Source organism: Globicephala melas, chromosome 17, assembly GCF_963455315.2.
Source record: "Globicephala melas chromosome 17, mGloMel1.2, whole genome shotgun sequence".
NCBI classification, from domain to species: Eukaryota; Metazoa; Chordata; class Mammalia; order Artiodactyla; family Delphinidae; genus Globicephala; species Globicephala melas.
In genome coordinates, this window is record NC_083330.1 from 35,146,280 (window position 1) to 35,167,347 (window position 21,068).

At 38.0% G+C, this 21,068-nt stretch overlaps 1 protein-coding gene across 2 annotated transcripts in view; it reads left to right on the forward strand.

The window, feature by feature from the left end:
* Positions 1-21,068, forward strand: part of SLC26A7 (solute carrier family 26 member 7) — a 308,475-nt gene that overhangs the window by 218,319 nt on the left and 69,088 nt on the right. For both annotated transcript variants that reach the window (XM_060287458.1, XM_030862868.2), the window contains one exon: positions 19,823-19,975. In XM_060287458.1, the coding sequence (XP_060143441.1) occupies positions 19,823-19,975 (153 nt within the window). The remainder of the gene's footprint in view (positions 1-19,822; positions 19,976-21,068) is intronic.

Sequence of the window (21,068 nt, forward strand, 5' to 3'; positions counted from 1 at the left end):
ACGTGGATGGGAAAAGATTAGTGTGTATCCTTGATTCAAGAGTTTAAGAACCACTATAATGGATTTACTCAACAGATGTTAATTGACCACCTCATAGGTGATGAGAATACAGTTGAGAAATAACATCCCTGTTCTCATGGAGTTTTATTGAAATGCTGAGGCAGGGGCAATGTGAATTAGGAAGGGAGGAGAAAAATTGGTGAACAAGATAATCTCAGATAGTGTTAAAGAAGGAAACCAGGCAGGGTAATTGAAGCAGATAATGTGATAGAGTGAAGAAGTGATTATGCTCACCTTATATTAATTGAGTAATTAAATGAGTCACTGCATATAGGTTGGCTAGCCTAGTGCCTAGAAATGTTAGTTCCCCCACTCTTCTAGAAAGTGATGAATTTTAAACAATCTCTCCTATTTTTTCCATCCCAGTCTGCCCTCCCACCATATGTTTGCAGTAAGGATAATATAAAAATTTCTTTCTATTCGAGGTGGAGAGAAGGAACTAAGGTGAATGTACTGTATAGATACAAGTATACTTTCACCAAATGTGTATATGCTAAGAAAAAAACAGTCATGGTTCATGTTTTCACAGTTTTTAGAATAAAGTTGGAAGGCATTATTGCTTCCCTTGGATTGACTTGATTCTGCTGCTGGTGTTAAAGGCACAAGGCAGCAGGTGGGTAGAGCTTTTTTGTCTGAGAAGCAGATAGGTGCCATTGAATCCCACCACTAACAAACAAAATCAGACTCCATGCTCCATGATAGTCTCTTTCAAAGGGTGGCATCTCCCCTCCATATATCCCAAGGGAAAAAGGAAGCCCTGGGGAAGTTTGGAAAAATTGTTTGCTGGACTGAAAGAAGAGAATAGTGTGTGAGGCATTGGTGAATGTGTTGCTCTAGGGTTCAGAGAACCTGAGTCACAGTCTTGACTCTGTCACTCACAAGCCAAGTCTCCTAGGATAAGGTAAGTTACAAATCTTTGGAGCCTTGGTTTCTACATCTGTAGAATGAGTACATTCAACTGGTTGATTTCTAAGGTCTTTCTAGCTCTGACAAGTGTATTCTAAATACTGCCTTTGTTAGGCACTGTAGTTGAAATCCTTACCACAGCTATCCACCATGCCTATTTATCTGTGACTGGTGCTTAATCAGTTGTCTGTCTCTCTTAATGGTACTAATTGTTTAGTCACTGTTACTAAAAGCTTTCTGTTTAGTTTCAGTTTGTGTTTTATCTTGGTTACTTTTATCTTTGTTAACTTGAAGAGGAAGGAATTTACTAGGGTATATAGGGAACTCCAAAGGCAAAAGCTGTGAGTCCCTTTGTCCTCTGTATTTCTAGGGCTGCCATGACAAACTGTATAGACTGGGTGGCTTAAAAAATAGAAATGTATTTTCTCACAGTTCTGAATGCTGGAAGTCAAAAATCAAGATGCCAGTATGGCTGGTTTGCTCTGAGGCTTCTCTTCTTTGCTTGTATATGACCACCCTCCTGCCTCTTCACATGGTAGCACCTCTGTGCATGTGCATTCCTGGTGTCTCTCTGTCTGTCTTATTCTCTTCTTTTTATAAAGACACCAGTCATATTGGATTAGGGTCCACCCTAAAAGCATCATTTTAACTTAATTACCTCTTTAAAGGCCCTGTCTCCAAATATTATGAGTCACATTATGAGGTATTGAGGATTTGGGCTTCAACATATGAATTTTAGGGAAACACAATTGAGTCCATAACACCCTCTTTGAATTGTATCAGCAGTGAGAAGCATTTTACTGTGTTTGTAGCCTATGGCTACTGTAATAAATTACCATAAACATGGTAACAACACACAAAAATTTATTCTCTCATTTACAGAGGCCAGAAGTCCAAAATCAAGGTGTCACCAGGGCCACACATGCTCTGGAGGTTCTAGGGGAGAATCATTCCTTGTCTTCTAGTTTCTGGTAGCTCCAGGCATTCCTTGGCTTATGGCTGCATCACACCAAACTGTGCCTCTGTCACCACATGGCCTTCCCCTCTATGTGTGTGTCTGCTCCTCTTCTGTCTCCTATAAGGGTACAGGTTACTGGATTTTAGACAAATGTCTATGCATAGATTATGCCAAATGTGTTTTCAGACCAAAGTCTGAACACATGGTAACAAGCATGTATGAATGTTACCATTTTTCTGGAGATACTCCTGGATTTGTAGTCGATGACTGACACAAAGTCATATATTGGGAGTTAAGATTCATAGATTTCAGATCAGTACTTAATACCTACCATAAAGTAGTGTACTGTCAGATTTATTAAATTTTGTTTGTTATACTATCACTTTGTTGTTTCTCTAGTGAAACACAAACCTATTTTTCTCTGGGCACAGGTGTTTCTATACAGGGCCTTCTTTAGAACTTCAGTAACAGTTGTACAATGAGAAACTATTGAACAGGTATGACCATGGAAACTATTAAAAGGGTATGACCTCCTTTTTTCTTAATTAAATCCTGAATATGAGGATTTTTAGCTTTGGATTTTGCTTCATTCTTATAAAAACAGAATGATTTAACATCTGATTATTTAGATCAAATAGCATATATCAAAGATGGATTACTTGAGATTTACTGTAATAATAGGTTTAAAATTTAGATCAATGTCTTGTACAAGTAGAACCCTAATAAACATGTTGAGTGAGATTCTTCTCCAAATAATAGCAGTAGCCATGTCATGATGGGATCTCCAGGTTTCCAGGGGCTACCTCAGAAAGATGGTGCAGTATTAGGACGTGAGCTCAGCTCTCCTTACAGAAACATCAAAATCACAACTAACTGCTGAACAATCATCAACAAAAAAATGCTGGAACCTCACACAAAGAATATCCTACATCCAAAGAAAAAGGAGAAATCACAATGAAACAGTTGGAGGGGCATAACTGTGATAAAATCAAATCCCATACCTATTGGGTGGGTGACCCACAAGCTGGAAAATAATTATACCACAAAAGTTCTCCCACAGGAGTGAAAGTTCTGAGCCCCATATCAGGCTCCCCAACCTGGGGGTCTAGCAATGGGAGGAGGAGCCCCCAGAGAATGTGGCTTTGAAGTCCAGTGGGGTTTGACTGGAGGAATTCCACAGGACTGGGGGAAACAGAAACTCCACTCTTGGAAGGTACATACAAGGTCTCATGTGCACCAGGACATGGTGAAAAAAGCAGTGACTTCATAAGAGCCAGGTTCAGACCTAGCTGGTAGAATTGGAGGGTCTCTTGTGGAGGCAGGGAGTGGTTGTGACTCACTGAAGGGACAAATACATTGGCAGTCGTAGTTTTGGGGAGTACTCACTGGCACGAGCACTCCTGGAGGCTGCCATTTTTCCACGAAGAGGGGGCCCCACTCAACAGCCTGTAGGCTCCAGTGCTGGGACACCTCAGGCTAACCAACCAACAGGGCAGCAACACAGCCCCACTCATCAGCAGACAGGGTGCTTAAAGTCTTCCTGAGCCCACAGCTTCCTGCTGAACACATCCCTTGACACAGCCCTGCTCACCAGAGGGACAAGACCCAGTTCCACAAACCAGTGGGCAGAAACATGTCCCTCCCATCAGGAAGTCTGCACAAGTCTGTTAGACAGCCTCATCCACCAAGGGGAAGACAGCAGAAGCAAGAAGAGCTATAGTCCTGCAGCCTGTGGAATGGAAACCACAATCACAGAAAGTTAGACAAAATAAGCTAGCAGAGGAATATGTTCCAGCTGAAGGAACAAGATAAAACCCCAGAAGAACAACTAAGTGAAGTGGAGATAGGCAATCTACCCAAAAAAGAATTCAGAGTAATGATAGTAAAGATATCCAAGATCTCGGAAGAAGAATGGAGGCACAGATTGAGAAGATATAGGAAATGTTTAACAAAGAGCTAGAAGAAATAAAGAGCTGACAAACAGAGATGAACAATACAATAACTGAAATGAAAAATACACTAGAAGGAGTCAATAGCAGAATAACTAAGGCAGAAGAATGGGTAAGTGATCTGGAATACAGAATGGTGGAAATCACTGTCGTGGAACAGAATAAAGAACAAAGAATGAAAAGAAACAAGGACAGTCTAAGAGGCCTCTGGGAAAACAGTAAAGTCAATGACATTTGCATGGCAGGGGTCCCAGAAGGAGAAGAGAGAGAGAAAAGACCTGAGAAGATAATTGAAGAGATAATAGATGAAAACTTCCCAAACATGGGAAAGGAAACAGTTACCCAAGTCCAAGAAGCACAGAAAGTCCCAGACAGGAAAAACCCATGGAGGAACATGTCAAGACACAGAGTAATCAAACTGACAAAACACAGAAACAAAGAAAAAATGTTAGAAGCATCAAGGGGAAAAGCAACATAACAAACAAGGGAGTTCCAATAAGGTCATCAGCTGATTTCTCAGCAGAAACTCTGCAATCCAGAAGGGAGTGGCATGATATATTTAAAATGATGAAAGGGACGAACCTACAACCAAGAATACTTTACCCAGCAAGGCTCTCATTCAGATTTGATGGAGAATCGAAAGTATTACAGAAAAGAAAAAGCTAAGAGAATTCATCACCACCAGACCAGCTTTGCAACAAATGCTAAAGGAACTTCTCTATGTGGAAAAGACAAGGCCACAACTATTAAAAGAAAAATATGAATGGAAAAGCACACCAGTAAAGGCAAACATACAGTAAAGGTAGGAAATCATCCACACACAAATATATCAAAACCAGCAATTGTGCAACAAGGAGAGCACAAATGCAGGATATTGGAAGTGCATTTGAAAATAAAAGACAAGCAACTTAAAACAATCTTGTTTATTTATAGACTACTGTATCAAAACCTCATGATAACTGCAAACCAAAAATCTACAAGAGATACACACACAAAAAATAAAAAGGAATCCAAACATAGCACTAAAATTGTTAACAAATCACAAGAGAACAAAAGAGGAAGGGAAGAAAAAGACCTACAAGAACAAATCCAAAACGATTAAGAAAATAGCAGTAAGAATATACAAAATCGGGGCTTCCCTGGTGGCACAGTGGTTGAGAGTCTGCCTGCCAATGCAGGGGACACAGCTTGGTGCCCCGGTCCAGGAAGATCCCACATGCTGCAGAGCGGCTGGGCCCGTGAGCCATGGCCACTGAGCCTGCGCGTCTGGAACCTGTGCTCCACAGCGGAAGAGGCCACAACAGTGAGAGGCCCGTGTACCGCAAAAAAAAAAAAAAAGTAAATGGATTAAATGCTCCAACCAAGACATAGACTGACTAAATGGATACAAAAACAAGACCCATATATATGCTGTGTACAAGAGACCCACTTCAGATCTGGGGATACATAGAGACTGAAAGTGAGGGAATGGAAAAAGTTATTCCATGATAACAGAAATCAAAAGAAAGCTGGAGTGGCAATATTCTTATCAGACAAAATGGACTTTAAAATAAAGACTGTTACAAGAGACAGAGAAGGGCACTACATAGTGACCAAGGGATCAATCCAAGAAGAAGATATAACAATTGTAAATATATGTGCACCCAACATAGGAGAACCTTAATATATTAGGCAAATAAAACAAGCATAAAAGGAGAAATCAACAGAAACACAATAATAGTGGGGGACTTTAACACCCCACTCTCATCAATGGACAGATCATCCAGACAGAAAATCAATAAGGAAACACAAGCCTTAAATGCCACATTAGACCAGATGGACTTTATTGATATGTATAAAACATTCTACCCAAAAGCAGCAGAATACACATTCTTCTCAAGTGCACATGGAACATTCTTCAGGATTGATCACATGCTGAGCCAGAAAATGAGCCATGGTAAATTTAAGAAAATTGAAATCATATCAAGCATCTTTTCTAACCACAATGCTATGAGTTAGAAACAAGGCAACAACTGTAAAAAAACACAAACATGTGGAGGATAAACAATATGCTACTGAACAACCAATGAATCACTGAAGAAATCAAAAAAGAAATAAAAAAAAAATACCTAGAGACAAATAACAATGAAAACACAATGATCCCAAACCTAAGGGATGCAGCAAAAGCAATTCTTTTTAAAATTAATTTATTAATTTTAATTTTTTATTGGAGTAAAATTGCTTAACAGTGCTGTGTTAGTTTCTGCTATACAATGAAATGAAACAGCTATATGTATACCTATATCCCCTCTCTCGGACTTCCCTCCCACCTCCCCATCCCACCCACCTAGGTCATCACAGAGCACTGAAATGAGCTCCCTGTGCTATATAGCAGGTTCCCACTAGCTATCTGTTTTACACACGGTAGTGTATTTATGTTAAACCTAATATCCCAGTTCATCCCACCCTCCCCTTAACCCCCATGTCCACATGTCCATTCTCTATGTCTACATCTCTATTCCTGCCCTACAAATAAGTTTATCTGTACCATTTTTCTAGATTCCACATATATGCATTAATATATAATATTTGTTTTTCTCTTTCTGGCTTACTTCACTCTGTATGACAGACTCTAGGTCCATCCATATCTCTACAAATGATCCACTTTCATTCCTTTTTATGGCAGAGTAATATTCCATTGCATATATGTGCCACATCATCTTCATCCATTCATCTATTGTTGGACATTTAGGTTGTTTCCATGTCCTGGCAATTGTAAATAGTGCTGCAATGAACATTGTGATACATGTATCTTTTTGGATTATGGTTTTCTCAGGGCATATGCCCAGTAGTGGGATTGCTGTGTCATATGGTAGTTCTATTTTTAGATTTTTAAGGAACATCCACAATGTTCTTCATAGTGGCTGCATCAATTTACATTCCCACCAACAGTGCAAAACGGTTCCCTTTTCTCCATGCCCGCTCCAGTTTTTATCGTTTGTAGATTTTTTGATGATGGACGTTCTGAGCAGTGTTAGGTGATACTTCATTGTATCATTCATCACTAATTATTAGAGATTTGCATGTCTAATAATTGTGATGTTGAGCATCTTTTCATTTGCCTCTTGGCCATATGTATGTCTTCTTTGGTGAAATGTCTATTTAGGTCTTCTACCCATTTTTTGATTGGGTTGTTTGTTTTTTTGGTTTTGAGCTCCATGAGCTGTTTCTATATTTTTGAGATTAATCCTTTGTCTGTTGCTTCATTTGCAAATATTTTCTCCCATTCTGAGGGTTGTCTTTTCAGCTTGTTTATGGTTTCCTTTGCTGTGCAGAAGCTTTTTTTTTTTTTTTCGGTACATGGGCCTCTCACTGTTGTGGTCTCTCCCACTGCAGAGCACAGGTTCCGGACGCACAGGCTCAGCGGCCATGGCTCACGGGTCCAGCTGCTCCACGGCATGTGAGATCTTCCCGGACCGGGGCACGAACCCGTGTCCCCTGCATCGGCAGGCAGACTCTCAACCACTGTACCACCAGGGAAGCCCTGTGCAAAAGCTTTTAACGTTCATTAGGTCCCATTTGTTTATTTTCATTTTCATTACTATAGGACGTGGGTCAAAAAAGATCTTGCTGTGGTTTATGTCAAAGTGTTTTTCCTATGTTTTCCTCTAAGATTTTTAAGTATCCAGTCTTACATTTAGGTCTTTAATCCATTTGGAGTTTATTTTTGTGTATGGTGTTAGGGAGTATTCTACATGTAGTATTTTGCATGTAGCTGTCCAGTTTTCCCAGGACCACTTTTATTGAAGAGACTTTCTTTTCTCCATTCTATGTTCTTGCCTCCTTTGTCATAAATCAGGTGACCATTAGTGCGTGGGTTTATCTCTGGGCTTTCTATCCTCTTCCATTGATCTATATTTCTGTTTTTGTGCCAGTACTATACTGTCTTGATTACTATAGATTTGTAGTATAGTTTGAAGTTGGGGAGCCTGATTCCTCTAGCTCTGTTTTGTTTTTTTTTTCCTCAAGATTGCTTTGGCTATTTGGGGTCTTTTGTGTTTCCATATAAATTGTGAACTTTTTTGTTCTAATTCTGTGAAGAATGACATTGGTTGTTTGATAGGGATTGCACTGAATCTGTAGATTGCTTTGGGTAGTATAGTCGTTTTCATAATTTTGATTCTTCCAAACCAAGAACATGGTATATTTCTCCACCTGTTTGTGTCATTTTGATTTCTTTCATCAGTGTTTTATAGTTTTCTGCATACAGGTCTTTTGTCTCCTTATGTAGGTTTATTCCTAAGTATTTTATTCTTTTTGTTGTGAAGGTAAATATGATTGTTCCTTAATTTATCTTTCTGATTTTTCATTATTAGTGTATAGGAATGTGAGAGATTTCTGTGCATTAATTTATATCCTGCAACCTTACAAAATTCGTTGATTAGCTCTATTAGTTTTCTTGTGGCATCTTTAAGATTATCTATGTATAGTATCCTGTCATCTGCAAACAGTGACAGTTTTACTTCTTCTTTTCCAAATTGTATTCCTTTATTTCTTTTTCTTCTCCAATTGCCATGGCTAGGACTTCCAAAACTATATTGAGTAATAGTGATGAGAGTGGATACCCTTGACTTGTTCCTGATCTTAGTGGAAATGGTTTCAGTTTTTCACCATTGAGAATGATATTTGCTGTGGGTTTGTCATGTATGGCCTTTATTATGTTGAGATAAGTTCCCTCTATGTCCATTTTCTGGAGAGTTTTCATCATAAATCGGTGTTTAATTTTGTCAAAAGCTTTTTCTGCATCTATTGAGATGATCATATGGTTTTTATTCTTCATTTTGTTAATATGATGTATCACATTGATTAATTTGTGTATATTGAAGAATCCTTGCATTCCTGGGATAAAGCCACTCCATCATGGTCTATGATCCTTTTACTGTGTTGTTGGATTTTGTTTGTTCGTATTTTGTTCAGGATTTTTGCATCTATATTCATCAGTGTTACTAGTCTCTAATTTTCTTTTTTTGTGATATCTTTTTCTGGTTTTGGTATCAGTGTGATGGTAGCTTTATAGAAAGAACTTTTAAGTGTTCCTCCCTCTGCAATTTTTTTGGAAGAGTTTGAGGAGGATAGGTGTTACCTCTTCTCTAAATGTTTGATAGAATTCACCTGTGAAGCCATGTGGTCCTGGACTTTTGTTTGTTGGAAGACTTTTAATCACAGTTTCAATTTCAATACTTGTGATAGGTCTGTTTATATTTTCTAATTCTTCCTGTTTCAGTCTTGGAAAATTGTACCTTTCCAAAAATTTGTCCATTTCTTCCAGGTTGTCCATTTTATTTGTATATAGTTGTTTGTAGTAGTTTCTTATGATCCTTTCTATTTCTGTGGTGTCTGTTGTAATTTCTCCTTTTCCATTTCTAATTTTATTGATTTGAGTCCTGTCTGTTTGTTTTTCTTAATGAATGTGGCTAAAGGTTTATCAGTTTTGTTTATCTTCTCAAAAAACCTGCTTTTAATTTTATTTATCTATGATATTGTTTTCTTCATTTCTATTTCATTTATTTCTGTTCTGATCTTTATGATTTCTTTCCTTCTACTGATTTTGGGTTTTCTTCTTTGTTCTCTAGTTGCTTTAGGTGTAAGGTTAGACTGTTTATTTGAGATTTTTCTTGTTTCTTGAGGTGAGATTGAATTGATATAAACTTCAGTCTTAGAACTGCTTTTGTTGCATTGCATAGGTTTTGGGTTGTCTTGTTTTTGTTGTCATTTGCTTCCATGTATTTTTTGAAATTCTTTGATTTCTTCAGTGATCTCTTGGTTATTTAGTAGTGCACTCTTCAGCCTCCATGTATTTGTGTTTTCTACATTTTTTTTTTCTGGTAGTTGATTGCCAGTCTCGCAGCATGTGGTGAGAAAAGATGCGTGATACAATTTCAGTTTTCTTAAATTTTCTGAGGCTTGATTTGTGACCCAAGGTGTGATCTACCCTGGAGAATGTTCCATGTGGTCTTGAGAAGAAAGTGTATTCTGCCACCTTCGGGTGGAATGTCCTATAGATATTAGTTAAATCTATCTGTTCTATTATGTCATTTAAAGCTTGTGTTTCCTCATTTGTTTCTGTGTGGATGATCTGTCAATTGGTGTAAGTGGGGTGTTAAAGTCCCCTACTATTATTGTGTTGCTGACAATTTCCCTTCTTATGGTTGTTAGACTTTGCCTTATGCACTGAGGTGCTCCTATGTTTGGTGCATAAATATTTATATTTGTTATAACTTCTTCTTGGATTGACCCCTTGCTCATTATGTAGTGTCCTTCCTTGTCTCTTGTAACAGTATGTTAGTGTCTATTTTGTCTGATATGAATATTGCTACTCCAGCTTTCTTTTGATTTCCATTTGCATGGAATATCTTTTTCCATCCCCTCACTTTGAGTCTGTATGTGTTCCTAAGTCTGAAATGGGTCTCTTATAAGCAGCATCAATATGGATCTTGTTTTTGTATCCATTCAGCCAGTCCGTGTCTTTTTGTTGGAGCATTTAATCCATTTACATTCAAGGTTATTATCAATATGCATGTTCCTATTACCATTTTCTTAATTGTTTTGGGTCTCTTTTTTGGTGTTTTTTTCTTCTCTAGTGTTTCCTGCCTAGAGAAGTTCCTTTAGCATTTGTTATAAAGCTGGTTTGGTGATGCTGAATTCTCTTACTTTTTGCTTGTCTGTAAAGCTTTTGATTTCTCCATCAAATCACAATGAGATCCTTGTTGGACAGAGTAATCTTGGCTGTAGTTTTTTCTCTTTCATCACTTTAAGTATACCCTGCCACTCCCTTCTGGCCTGCAGAGTTTCTGCTGAAAAATCAGCTTATAACCTTATGGGGATTCCTTTGTATGTTATTTTTTGCTTTTCCCTTGCTGCTTTTAATATTCTTCTTTGAATTTAATTTTTGTTAGTTTGATTAATGTGTGTTTTGGTGTGTTTCTCCTAGGGTTTTTCCTGTATGGGACTCACTGCAGTTCCTGGCCTTATTTCCTTTCCCATGTTAGGGAAGTTTTCCACTATAATCCCTTCAAAAAATTTCTCATACTGTTTCTTTTTCTCTTCTTCTTCTGGGACCCCTATAATTCGAATTTTGGTTAGCTTACTGTTGTCCCAGAAGTCTCTGAGATTGTCTTCAATTCTTTTTATTCTTTTTTCTTTATTCTGTTCCTCAGCAGTTATTTACACCATTCTGTCTTCCAGCTCACTTATTTGCTCTTCTCCCTCAGTTATTCTGTTATTGATTCCTTCTAGTGTAGTTTTCATTTCATTTATTGTGTTGTTTGCCTCTGTTTGTTTGTTCTTTTGTTCTTCTAAATCTTTGTTAAACATTTCTTTTATTTTCTTAATCCATACCTCCATTCTATTTCTGAGGTTCTGGATCATGTTTACTATCATTACTCTGAATTCTTTTTCAGGAAGGTTGCCCATTTCCTCTTCATTTATTTGGTCTTGTAGGTTTTTACCTTGCTCCTTCATCTGTGACATATTTTTTGTCATCTCATTTTTTTATTGATTGGTTGGATTGTGTTCCTGTCTTACTGGTTGTTTGGCCTGAGGCATCCAGCACTGGAGTTTGTAGACTGTTGGGTAGAGCTGGGTCTCAGTGCTAAGATGAGGCTCTCCAGGAGACCTGACTGTGATGAATATTCCCTGTGGTCTGAGGTTCTCTTAGTCCAATGGTTCAGACTCAGAGCTTTCACTACAGGAGCTCTGGCCCCACCCTCAGCTCACATCCCAAGATCCCTCAAGCCACGCAGGGTTGAGAAAAAATGAAAAAAAGGAGCAGAAAATAGCAAAGAGTAAAAAATAAAATAAGATTAGAAAAATAACAGATATGTTAGAAAGATAAAAAATAAAAATACAGATGAAACAACAACTGGAAGGTAAAACAGAACCACAATAGTGAAAAAGAGGAGAAAAAACAAAAAAAAAACCAGAAAAGGCTTTCACTGTGTGGGGCTGGGGCTTAGGAAGGGGCTGGGTTTAGGTGGTGGGCGGAGCCTATGCTTAGGATGCACACAGCTAAGGGGGCTAGGGGGTTGGGCTTCGGCTCAATGTAGTATGAGGCGTCCAGCAGTGTTTCTGGCATTGGAGGGTGGAAGACCAGGTCCAGGACCCCAGCAGTCTCACTGGGCCTGAATGGGTGGAGGAAATACTTGCAGTGCTTCCCCTGATTCCCTGGCCCCGGAGGGTCCCCCCATCCACCTCTCCTCCTTTTCCCCCCTCTCTCCCTCCTACAGCCCTAGGACCCCTGAAGCTGGAGATGGCCTCAAAGGACAGAGGACCAGGCCTGGAAACCCAGCAGGCTTTCCAGGGCCCAAGTGAGTGTGGGAAGTGCCTTCCGTGCCCTCCATGCCTTCCTTAATCCTCAGATCCCAGACAGCCTCTCCCCGTCTGCCTCTCCTCTTCTCCCCTGCCTCCCTCCTACTCCCCTAGGACCAACATGGCCTGGAGGGGGCCTCAGAGGGCAGGTGACCCAGCCTGGGAGCCTGGAAAACTTCTCAGGTCTGAGTGGGCAGGTAAAAGGCCTGCTGCACCTCCTCTGATCCCCCTGTTGTAGAAGGTCACCCACCCACCATCTGCCTCTCCTACTCTTCCCCCCACCTCCCTCTCTCACAGGCTCCTAGGACCCATGAGTCTGGAGGGGGCCCCAGAGGACGCAGGACCAGACCCAGGAACCCAGCAGCATTCCTGGGGCTCAAGAGGGTGGGTGAAATGCCCTCCACACCTCCCCTGATCCTCCAATCCCAGAGGGCCCCTCCTTGTTTGCTTCTCCTCCTCTTCCCCCTTCTCCTTCCCTCCAATAACCCTAGGACTCACGAGGCCAGAGGGGGCCCCAGAGAATGGAGGACCCGGCCTGGAGCCCTGCAGGCTTCCTGGGGTCCAATTGGGCAAGGGAAATGCTAGGCATGCTCCCCTGTGATCCTCCGAGACCCTTGAGGGTCCCTCCAGGTGCGGGAACCCCTCCTCTCCCAGCCATCCCTCAGGGGCACCAGTCCTGTCCAGCCTCCACTTCTTCCCCCTCACTCCCCCCACATCCTATTTGGTCACTCGGGGGTTCCTCCCATCTCTTTGGCCATCGAGGTCCCCCAAAATTGTCTGGCAGGTGCCCTGGTTGTGGGGAGACATGAACTCTGTGTTCTGCCCCACCATCATCTTCACAAAAGCAGCTCTAAGAGGGAAGTTTACAGCAATACAATCTTACCTCAAGAAACAAGAAAAATCTGAAATAAACAACCTAACCTTACACCTAAAGCAACCAGAGAAAGAGGAACAAACAAAACCCAGAGTTAGTAGAAGGAAAGAAATCATAAAGATCAGAGAAGAAATTAATGAAATAGAGATGAACAAAACAATAGAAAAGATCAATGAAACTATAAGCAGGTTATTTGAAAAGATAAACAAAAATGATAAACCTTAACCACACTCCTCAAGTAAAAAGGGAGAGGGCTCAAATCAATAAAATTATAAATGAAAAAGAAGTTGTAATGGACACCACAGAAATACAAAGGATCATTACAGACTACTACAAGCAACTATATTCCAATAAAGTGGAAAACATAGAAGAAATAGACAAATTCTTAAAAAGATACAACCTTCCAAGACTGAACCAGGAAGAAATAGAAAATATGAACAGACCAATCACAAGTATTCATATTGAAACTGTGATTAAAAAACTCCAAAAAAACAAAAGTCCAGGACCAGATGGCTTCACAGGAAAATTCTATCAAACATTTAGAGAAGAGTTAACACCTATCATTCTGAAACTATTCCAAAAAATCGCAGTGTTTGGAACACTTCCAAACTCATTCTATGATACCAACATAACCCTGACACCAAATCAGGCAAAGATACCATAAGAAAAGAAATTTTCACGTCAATAGCACTGATGAACATAGACAGAAAAATCCTCAACAAAAAACTAGCAATCTGAATCCAACAAGATATTAAAAGGATCATACACCAAGATCGAGTGTGATTTATCCCAAGGATACAAGTATTCTTCAATACACACAAATCAATCAATGTGATACACCACATCAACACAGTGAAGAATAAAAACTATATGATCATCTCAGTAGATGCAGAAAAAGCTTTTGACAAAATTAAACAGCAATTTATGATAAAAGCTTTCCAGAAAGTGGGCATAGAGGAAACATACCTCAAAAAAATAAAGACCATATATGACCAACCCACAGCTAACATCATACTTAATAGTGAAAAGCTAAAAGCATTTCCTCTAAGATCAGGAACAAGACAAGGATGTTCACTCTTGCCACTTTTATTCAACATAGTTTTGGAAGTCCTAGCCATGGCAATCAGCAAAGAAAAAGAAATAAAAGGAATCTAATTTGGAAAAGAAGAAGTAAAACTGTCACTGTTTGCAGATGACATGATACTATACATAGAAAATCCTAAAAATGCTACCAGAAATCTCCTAGAGCTCATCAATGAGTAAAGTAAATTTGCAGGATACAAAATTAATACACATAAATTTGTTGCATTTCTATACACTGGCAATGAAAGATCAGAAAGAGAAATTAAAGGAATGATCCGATTTACCATCATATTAAAAAGAATAAGATACCTAGAAATAAACCTACCTAAGGAGGCAAAAGACCTGTACTCCAAAACTTTGAGATGCTGGTGAAGGAAATCGAAGATGACACAAACAGATGGAGAGATATACTATGTTCTTTGATTAGAAGAATCAATATTGTCAAAATGACTATACCACTCAAGGCTATCTACAGGTTCAATGCAATTCCTATAAAATTACCAATGGCATTTTTCACAGTACTAGAACAAAAAACTTTACTATTTGTATGGAAACATAAAGACCATGAATAGCCAAAGCAATCTTGAGAAAGAAAACTGGAGCTGTTGGAGTCAAACTCCCTGACTTCAGACTCTACTACAAAGCTACATCATCAAAATAGTATGGTAGTGGCACAAAAACAGAAATATAGATCAATGGAACAGGATAGAAATCCCAGAGATATACCCATGCACCTATGGTCAATTAATCTACAACAAATTAGCCAATGGAGGAAAGACAGTCTCTTCAATAAGTGGTGTTTGGAAAACTGGACAGCTGCATGTAAAAAAAAGCAATTAGAATATTCTTTAACAGCATACATAAAAATATCCCAAATGGATTAAAGACCTAAATGTAAGACCGTATATTACAAAACTCTTAGAGGAAAACATAGGCAAAACACTCTTTGATATAAATTGCCGCAATATCTTTTGGATCCGTCTCCTAGAGTAATGGAAATAAAAACAAAAATAAACAAATGGGATCTAATTAAACTCAAAAACTTTTGCACAGCAAAGGAAACCATAAAAAAATGAAAAGACAACCTACAGAATGGGAGAAAATATTTGCAAAGAATGAGACTGACAAGGGATTAATCTCCAAAATATACAAAGAGCTCATGCAGCTCAATATCAAAAAAGCAAAGAGCCCAATCAAAAAATGAGCAATCTAAGCAGATGTTTCTCCAAAGAACATATACAGATGGCTAAAAAGCACATGAAAAGTTGCTCAACATCACTAATTATTAGAGAAATGCAAATCAAAACTACAATGTGGTATTACCTCTCACCAGTCAGAATGGTCACCATAAAAATATCTACAAACAAAAAATGCTGGAGAGGGTGTGGGAAAAAGAGTACCCTCCTACACTGTTGGTGGGAATGTAAATTGATACAGCCACTATGGAGAACAGTATGGAGGTTCCTTAAAAAACTACAAGTAAAACTACCATACGACCCAGCAATCCCACTACCGGGCATATACCCTGAGAAAACCATAATTCAAAAAGAGTCATGTACCAAAATGTTAATTGCAGCTCTATTTACAATAGCTAGGAGATGGAAGCAACCTAAGTGTCCATCATCAGATGAATGGATAAAGAAGATGTGGCACATATATACAATGGAATATTACTCACCCATAAAAGAAACAAAATTGAGCTATTTATAGTGAGGTGGATGGACCTAGAGTCTGCTATACAGAGTGAAGTAAGTCAGAAAGAGAAAAACAAATAACGTATGCTAACACATATATATGGAATCTAAGGGAAAAAAAAAAAGGTCATGAGGAACCTAAGGGTAAGACAGGAATAAAGACACAGACCTACTAGAGAATGGACTTGAGGATATGGGAAGGTGGAAGCGTAAGTTGTGACAACGTGAGAGAGTGACATGGACATATATACACTACCAAACATAAAATAGATAGCTAGTGGGAAGCAGCTGCATGGCAGAGGGAGATCAACTCGGTGCTTTGTGACCACCTAGAGGGGTGGGATAGGGAGGGTGGGAGGGAGGGAGACGGAAGAGGGAAGAGATATGGGAACATATGTATATGTATAACTGATTCACTTTGTTATAATGCAGAAACTAACATACCATTGTAAAGCAATTATACTCCAATAAAGATGTTTAAAAAAACACACAAAATACTAAAAATAGAGTTACCATATAAGTCAGCAATCCCACTCCTGGGCATATATCTAGAGAAAACCATAGTTCATAAAGATACATGTGCCCCAATATTCATTGCAGTGTTTACAATAGCCAAGACATGCAAGCCACCTAAAAGTCCATATATAGAGGAAAAGATAAAGAAGATGTGGTACACATGTACAATGGAATATCACTCAGCCATTAAAAAAAATGAAATAGTGCCATTTGCCTCAACATGGATATACCTGGAGATTATCATACTAAGTGTAGTAAGTCTCACAGAGAAAGACAAGTATCATATGATACAACTTATATGTGGAATCTTAAAAAAATGATACAAATGAACTTATTTACAAAACAGAAACATACAGATTAGAGAATGAACTTATGGTTATCAGTGGGGAAGGTAGAGGGGGAGGCATAGATTGGGAGTTTGGGATTGACTTATACACACTGCTATATTTAAAATTGATAACCAACAGGGACCTACTGTACAGCATAGGGAATGCTGCTTAATATTCTGTAATAACCTAAATGGGAAATGAATTTTAAAAAGAATAGATACATGCATATGTATAACTGAATCAGTTTGCTGTACATCTGAAACTAACAACATTGTTAATCAACTATAATATAAAATAAAAATTTAAAAAATATAAACAGAATGAACATGAAAAAAATATGTTGAGTGAATGAATAAATGATAACTACAAATCCCCTTAATATGATATAGCTAAGTATTGATAGTGAGAAAAGAGGAGTGTGAGTTCTTCCATTATTCTGCTTATTCAGGGTAACATCTACTCCTATTTACAGATTTATTGTTACTATTACTATGTTAGACCAAATCTTTTATTCGTTCAACAGTGTTTATTGAGTGCCTGCTGTCTGCCAGACACTATTCTAGGAGTTGAGAATCCATCAGTGAAAAAAAAAATGTATTAAGAATGTCCAAATCAGATAAAAACACATTATATAAGTAATGGTGTGTATATATGAATGTGTTTGTGTGTGTAAATGTACATGAAGTGCTTCAGAAAAGTCTCCTCTGTAAAGAAAATTATAAAAAATAATATATGTATATGTTGGATAGGCATTTTCATTCTTTGAAATATCTCAAAATGCATTTGTTTATATATACTGATATTTTTCATTTTATGTCAAGTTATATTAAATGGCCAGTTTAAAGAATTACTAATATTATAGTCTCAAACTGAGCTAAACTCCTATTTTATAAAACAGATTGGTCAGTTCTAATGAAATAGTTTACTTATTTATCTATACACATATAAACTATGATTGCTTCTCTGAGGTCTGGGAAATGAATGCTGATCTTCAATAGGAATTTTTATCTACTGAAGTGTAGCGTGTGATAACATACCCAAATGACTTGATTTATACTAGAAATGAGAAATGTCAATGTGTGTTTAGGAGGCCTAGACCTATATTAAATGAGCATGTGTAAATGTGTGCATGTGTGTGTGTTTGCACATGCCTGTCCCGTCCCTATTTCTATCTCCAAATGCCACCCATCTCCTAGAAGCCATCTTTAGCTGTGATTTCTCCGTGTGGGTCCACATGATAGTCATTAGTATAACTCCTCATCAGCCTATTTTTCTATTGTTCTTCATTCTGGTTGTAACAAGCCTCTGCCCATCCCCATCTTCTTCTGGAGCATCTTGTGAGACGTAATTTGCTCTACAAATTGTAGTTTAATTCAGACAGACAATAAAAACCCTGGGGGAGAGTTTCTCATTCCTTTCATTCTGGGGTGGCCATTTTTATTACTGCAAACACATGTTCTCGAAATACACATTACAGCAAATTTGGTATGGCTTGCGAGTTTTTCACATTTCTCTGATTTCTTATACAGGCACTGTCATGGCATACTTTTAATACCATGGATAAAACAGAAGGAATAAGCCTCTAAATGTTTTGAAACGTTTGGATGCTTGTTTTATTCTTGGCAAATCATCTGAATGATAGTCTCAATTTTATCTTTGGATCATAATAAATCATCAGAAAGCTGTGTATTTAGACCAAATTTTCTTGACATCCCTCTGACTCCATCCGCTATAGAATATATTTCTTTGAGTAGCATTTTGGATTTTTGTCCTGGGCTTTGAGTAAGGGGTAACTATGAGAAATGGAACCTGCTTCTTCACTTGCTGTAGGAGTTCTGGGAACAGTTATTATCCACAGCTTAGGCAGAGAGGAAAAATATTGTCTGCATCTCAGATAACCATGATATTGTAGTACCTGATTTTCTTTCCAAGTAGTGTGGAATACTAGAATGCTGTGAAAAGCGTAACAAGTAAAGCTATCTGACCCCCAACTATTCCTTAATGTATTTGATTACACAACCAACTTTTTCTAACTGTGTGGACAAAGGAGATTCTGGATTCTACATTACCCCGATCCCGTTCACCCAACAAGGCTCCATGTTAACTGAGTATATTTTCTTTGTTTGTTTGAAACAGTTACAGTGTTAATGATAATATTCAATATATAGAATCCATGTTAGATAGCCTGATGTACCTCATTTACACCAGGTGTGTTCCTGATCCCTGGATCAGATGGGTTCAATGAGGAAACCTACTGAGCAGAATTTTAGGAGATGCTGAGGAACATAGTCTATATAAATTCTTTTGATATGTTGTCTACATAGTATTTTAATCCAATATTTTTAGTTGTGGTCAAATTATCTTTGAGATACTAAAAAGAGAGGGCAAAGAACACCAACAAGTTGGGCTACTATAAGAATTGTCTGTATGCTAAAGTAAAAACTAGTTTTTATCACTTGAAACTAGACTTAATAAATCAGCTGTGGATGAATAGAAATGAGTTTATAAAAATCAGATTTAACATATTCGAAGAAAAGGAGGAGTTGAGACATTTTGAAGGTAAGCATTTAAGGCCTATGTGAAACCTTAAAATTATACAAGTCATACATCTTTGTAAGAGAAAATTTGGAAGATACAGATTAACACAAATATCTCCTTACACAGAGATATTAGCTTCCAGATATATCCATTGATATTTAAAGTATGTGTGTATTTTGATTCTGAGGTTTGAAGAAGAGTGGTGGGGTTCAAGGGAGCCTATAGTCCCCTCACTTGCTCTTAATCATGAATCTGCATGTAGCTAATGAGTTTTAGCATCTCTGCCTATAAGTGTCTGGGGAGGAGCTGGAAGTGTAGTAGTGTCCTTATGTAGGAAGGAACAAACAGAGTTTGGTGGAAGAATCAAGGGCAAAGCAATTTTCTACATGCAAATGAATTATAGCTTGCTCTATATCAGCACTGACTACCCTTCTATGCCCCACCTTTCACTTCCCACCCCTTCAGCTACTTTTGCAAAACATCACTGAGTTCATTTGGGGGCCAGATTTTAGTTTTGATATATTGTGGGTGATCCTGAATTTTGTTTGTATTTTTCCTCATTACTGTAGATCTATGCATATGTCTTTGAAAACATCAAGTCTGTGCGACTGGAAGCACTGCTCTTATCCTTGCTGAGCATCGTGGTGCTTGTTCTGGTTAAAGAGCTGAATGAACAATTTAAAAGGAAAATTAAAATTGTTCTTCCTATTGACTTAGTCTTGGTAAGTATGAATCAACATTTAGCATTCTGCCCTGCAATGTTTGCAGTTGCTGTGGGTAACCTGCAGAGGCTCACATTATTGTCTAAAGTAAGCCACAGCTAATCCTGTCTCTCATTAAAGCAGGGCTAATTTGTGTGGCTATACATTAATGTAAAGACAGGAAATATGTTGAGTCAATAATTTTAAAAAGGAGGCACACGCGTTTTCAATTTTCACAGATGCCTGTAATTTTTTAGGTAAATAAGAAAACATGTAGCTTAAGATTTTAAATAAGGAGACATTTCTAAGGATGAGACCCAAAATATCTCTGGCATGATTTTCCTAAAGCAACAAGAAGTGATACCACATCCTATTGATATGTTATTTGTATGGTATGATGCATAGAAATATTATCAACTGACAAATGTCCGTTAATGATTGATAAATTTATTGACACTGTTTTTACTGACCCAATTTTGCTTTATTAAAGGATACTCATGATTTTCACTAGCCAGGGCTGATTCTCTAAGATTTTTTTGTTGTTGTTGTACTTGGCAAAGCAACAAATCGTACTTTGCTCCTAAGACTTATGGCATTAAAAACTACATTTTGAAATTTTAAGTGCCTCTAATGGGAACTCTTAACTAAACAAAGCATTACATTGAAATGTTAAGCCAACCACAGTCTACTAACTTACTTATTATTAATTGGTTTTAGCTTTTTAATGGTCTTTGGGTTATATACATGTATTTGACAAGTGGTGCCTAAATAATTTCACCTATTGAAATATCCCTTCATACTGTTGAAATGGTATAGTATAAGGCTAGCACATTGGCAACTGTCTCTGAGGGATATGACTTTTTTTCTGCATAACTAAGATGGATGGCTTCTCTCCATAATTAGGCCTTGTATAATTTGTAGAGATACATATAACATATGTAATCTATATAATGTGTGTGTGCTTGTATATGTGTGTGTATTTCAAATAAGCCAGACAAGTGGAGGGTACTATGGTTATTAGTAGTTTTCATGGAGACAACTGTTAAACATATTTTATTCCAAAGTCCTATAGGTATTAAGGAATGCTTATTATATCCTGGGAAGCTTGATTATA